Source organism: Octopus bimaculoides, chromosome 5 (assembly GCF_001194135.2).
Source record: "Octopus bimaculoides isolate UCB-OBI-ISO-001 chromosome 5, ASM119413v2, whole genome shotgun sequence".
NCBI classification, from domain to species: Eukaryota; Metazoa; Mollusca; class Cephalopoda; order Octopoda; family Octopodidae; genus Octopus; species Octopus bimaculoides.
The window spans coordinates 54,043,199-54,048,042 of record NC_068985.1 but is presented as its reverse complement, the minus strand read 5'-3'; the positions used below and the strand labels follow the sequence as shown (position 1 = coordinate 54,048,042).

The 4,844-nt window shown below is 32.6% G+C and overlaps 1 protein-coding gene across 1 annotated transcript in view; it reads left to right on the top strand.

The window, feature by feature from the left end:
* LOC106875722 (uncharacterized) overlaps positions 1-4,838 on the top strand; it is a 34,580-nt gene extending 29,742 nt beyond the window's left edge. Inside the window, exon 7 of the mRNA XM_014923967.2 lies at positions 1,729-4,838. Within this exon, the coding sequence (XP_014779453.2) occupies positions 1,729-2,105 (377 nt within the window). The 3' untranslated portion in view covers positions 2,106-4,838. The remainder of the gene's footprint in view (positions 1-1,728) is intronic.
* The last annotated feature ends 6 nt before the right edge of the window (positions 4,839-4,844 follow it).

Sequence of the window (4,844 nt, the reverse complement as noted above, 5' to 3'; positions counted from 1 at the left end):
GCCGAACAAAGGCTTGTGTTTGGATTTGGTAGATGGAAACTGAAAGAAGCCCATCATATATATGTATGTTTGTCCCACCAACATCGCTTGACAGCCAATGGTGGTGTGTTTACATCCCCGTAACTTAGCGGTTTGGAAAAAGAGGCCGATAGAATAAGTACTAGGCTTCCAAAGAATAAGTCCTGGGGTCGATTTGCTCGACTAAAGGCGGTGCTCCAGCATGGCCACAGTCAAATGACTGAAACAAGTAAAAGTGTAAATGTTGCTGAGGCAAAATTTTGCCTTTCATCTCTTTGGGTTCAATAAAAGTACCAGTGAAGTACTGGGGTCAATGTAATTGATTTGTTGCTTTCTCTCAAAATTGCTGGCCTTGAATCTTGCAGTGGACCAGTGCCTTGTTCTGTGGGAATCTTGTGACCCCACTCCTTATATGTCATGGAAACTGGGTAATTAGCCTTATGTGTCCTTGGGTTCAAGAGAAAAGAATGAGGAAATATTTTTCCATGGCAGTTTGAGTGGAAATGATGTTTATCCGAGTATTGCTTATCAGATGGCTATAGAAAAGTAATACAAATAACATAGACACTGGTAACAGTTCAGTCAGGAATGAAAAATCGTGACTGTAGAATTATATGTTGGGCCTCCTGACCTACATTCACTTAATATAAAATTGAAACATTTTGAAAAATAATTGTTAGCTTCTGGTAGAAACATTGTTGTAAGTACCTGCTCCAAAGATTATTTTTCATAGTTACAGCTCTCTCTCTGCATTCTTGCTTCACCTCTCTGTCTTCCTCTCTTTACCTCATCCTCTCTACATCTCTCCCTTCCCCCACAAGCTGAAACTTTTATCAAGGTGACTTCTCTGTCCTTACTGTGTAACCAGCAGTTTAATGTTTCTAGTGGAGCTGGTGCTAGGAAAAATGCACTCAGTACACTTTGTAAAGTGGTTGGCATTAGGAAGGGCATCCAGCCTTAGGAACCCTGCCAAAGCACGATGCTGTCCTTGGACCCATTAAATTCTGTTAAACCATCCAACCCACACCATCAAAGAGCATGGACATGAAATTATGATAACAATGTAACAATGGTAGTGAAATTAAGATTATTAACCAGTGAGATGTCATCTTCATCACTTCGACATCAGAAAATTCACAAAATAAATGTTTAATGTTTTATAAAAACAAAATCAAGTCAAATATACAGATTTGTTGTACATGCGCAGGAGTGGCTGTGTGGTAAGTAGCTTGCTTACCAACTACACATGGTTCCGGGTTCAGTTCCACTGCGTGGCATCTTGGGCAAGTGTCTTCTACTATAGCCTTGAGCCGACCAAAGCCTTGTGAGTGGATTTGGTAGACGGAAACTGAAAGAAGCCCGTCGTATATATGCATATATATATATATATGTGTGTGTGTGTGTGTTTGTCCCCCTGGCATTGCTTGACAACCAATGCTGGTGTGTTTATGTCCCCGTAACTTAGCGGTTCGGCAAAAGAGACTGATAGAATAAATACTAGGCTTACAAAGAATAAGTCCCTGGGTCAATTTGCTCAACTAAAGGCGGTGCTCCAGCATGGCTGCAGTCAAATGACTGAAACAAGTAAATGAGAGAGTAAAGAGTATGTTAAAAATGAAGCTTTTGCTGATTTTACTGTGTTGTTTTACTTGATTTTCTGTCCTGTTGGTCTTTCTAATGTTTTTCTTTCAATTTTTGATCTTGTTCTAGGTCCCAAAGAGACACCCACTTCTTCTCAGCCAACCTCAGACCAGCAAATGTGTGACAAGAATGACTCTCAACAATCAACAACAAAAGATTCTGTAGAGAGTGATAACGATTTCTTTCAGGATGTCAGATCCTCTTTAACAGAAATGCCGTCAGTGAAGCCTGACGCAGAAAACAATGACCATGTACCAGAAACGAGCTGTGAATCAGAAAGTTGTAATACTGAAGAAGTCAAAGAACAAGCTGACAATTGCTCCACGACATTAGCTGATTGTGACAGTATACCCCATTTAAACCTCTGTGATGATATGGATTCAGTGTACGACATGCCAGATGATACTAAACATCAAAGCGGACATATGGAGCCTTTAAAAATTTAACTTCTTTTTTTAATTGAAAAAAGAACACAAACAAATATATATATGTATACATATATGTATATGAAATCAAACCACAGAAAGAATGATGAATATATTTCTTTCTAAATTTAATTTTAATTTTTTTTTTTTTTTTTAAATTTAAAAGAAAAATAATTCGATTCTTCATGAGAGCTGTTGCCTATCTAATTTTGGTTAGATATAATGCATAAAGCCACTGTTTTCACCATCAACTAATCACACATCATTACTTGATCTCTGTCTTTACTTCTGGCTGCCTTACATACATACATAGAAATACCCACGCTCACACAGTTACCACACAGACATTTCAGTTAAGAAGAATGACCCCTCCCTCTCTCTTTTTTTTTTTTTTAAGTGCTTATTTTCCTTCCCCTAAATTCTGTTTGTAAAGGAAAGAAAAAGAAAAGATCAAAGAAATACATAGTTTGCTTCATCTGTATCAAACATACTCAACATTTTCTAGGCTGGAAATTTTATTCTTCATTGTTTTAGTCTTATCATACTTTTATTTTAATTAAATAATATTGTAGATAAATAAAAGTCAGTTTGTAAAAACTGTCCCTCAACTTAATCCCTTATAATCCCTCTAATCCCTTAACAGAATACATTTACAACCAGTTATTTAATGGAGCCGAAAATTTTAGTTTTTCAGATTTTTTAACATATTTATTGTTTACTTTTAATATTTTAATATTTATTCTGAAAATTAATAATGAACAGGATAAAAGATTTTAAATTACCCCTCTCCACTATTTTTGCTTTGATTGTTATTAGAATTTTCTAGAATATAATCTCTTGTTTGTTAGGCAAACAACAACAATAGTAATAATAAGTTCTGTACCTAACAAACTAATTTTCTCTTAATAATGCATGCCTAGCAAAGTAGAAAGCCTTATCTCTAAATACATCTTGTAAACATTATATGCTAAAAAAAATTGTATGTTATAATTTGAAGGTAGATCCAATTAGATGCTGGTGTCTTAACTAGGAAGTCATTTTAGTTTTCATGTTGCTCTGTTATTAAAACTCATTCATTATCATCTGTTTAATGAAACCACTGTTGAAAGCCACACCTATTTGTGTTAATAACTATTAACTAGCTTAATTATTTAAGAAGAAAAAAAACACAAGCAACAAACATTTGTGTAAATATTACTATCCCTTATGTGCCCATCATATTTAGAAAGCTTCCCCCCATTATATATAGTTGTTTCCTGTAATCCTGTAAGGATTCTGTGTCTAAATTGAATATCTTGTTTTTATCTATTTTACTCAACGAAATCATAGTTTTCCTTTCTCTTTTTCCTCTCTTTTTTTTTGATATTTAAAAACAAAAGAGTCATTTTAAGCTTCAATCCTTAGATACTAGGCCTACAAAAATAAATGAAACTTAGTTTAAAAAATCAAAATCTACATTTAAAATATCCAATACTCCAATAAAACATTTTATTTTCAATTTTAACTCTCACTTTCTCAAAATTTCATTTAATTCAGAACTTAACTATCACACATTTTTTTACTGTTTATGAAAGAATTTATTATTAGTTTTAACATTAGTTGATTTCTCTTTCTTTTCTCCTGTCATGTAATTTAACATCCAGAGTAAACTATCTCATAGTTAAGTAATTTACAAAGATTATTTGACATTAATTAAAATCAAACTTTAGCAGAATTTTAAAATTTTAACGTCATCTATTATTATGGCATTTGAGTTGTTTAAATTTTAATTTATTAATTAGCAAACACATCAATGAATATCTTTTTCCCTCCTTTATTAGAAAAAAAATAAAATTACGTTTTTGTAAAGAGTAAAGAATATATTTTGAAATTTATAACTCACCATTATTACTCTTTTTTTTTTTCTTTTTCAAAAAGCACCGTGTTATGTGATGGAATAACTTTATCACAGGATGTTCTAAGCAAACCATATATTTTTTTGGTCTTCATTGGGAAAACTGTAGTAATCTAGACTAGAAGGCAATTATGACCAGCACTACAGCATTACCTACTACTCTTTTAGTATTGCAGGGCTTTTCTCCAGGCGCACAAATTAAGAATTTACAAAATGAAAAATAATCCTATCCAATCGGTAACATATTGCAGATGTATAACAGTTTATATATATTCATGTATGTATATATTCATGTATGTATATATATATGTGTGTATAGTATGTATAGGTGTGTATGTGTGTGTGTGTGTATATATAATATAATATATATATATATATATATATATATATGTATATATAAATTTTTTGCAACAAAAGTTATACCCACCTTGACATGGATGTCTTGTTAGAATGCTGGATACTATGTTATTAACCTTGAGAGATCCTTTTATATAGGGACATGGTGCTTTGTTTGCTACAACTTTTGCCTGTGCTTTGATGCCATGTGCCTATATGAGAGGACATCTCAGGGCTAATGATATAGTATTCAGTATTCTAATAAGACATCCATGTTAAGTTGGAAATAAAGTTTGCCATATATATATATATACACACACATATATATTTACATGCATATACACACATTCAATGTATGACTGAGTACTCAGCAAAATAACATAATAGACTATTGATTATATATTTATACACGCACATACGTGTGTGTGTATGCGCTTTTGCAAGTCTGTGAGTATGTGTGTGCATGCATGTGTATAACTTTGTGTGTTTTTATATATGTATATATATATATATATATATATATATATATA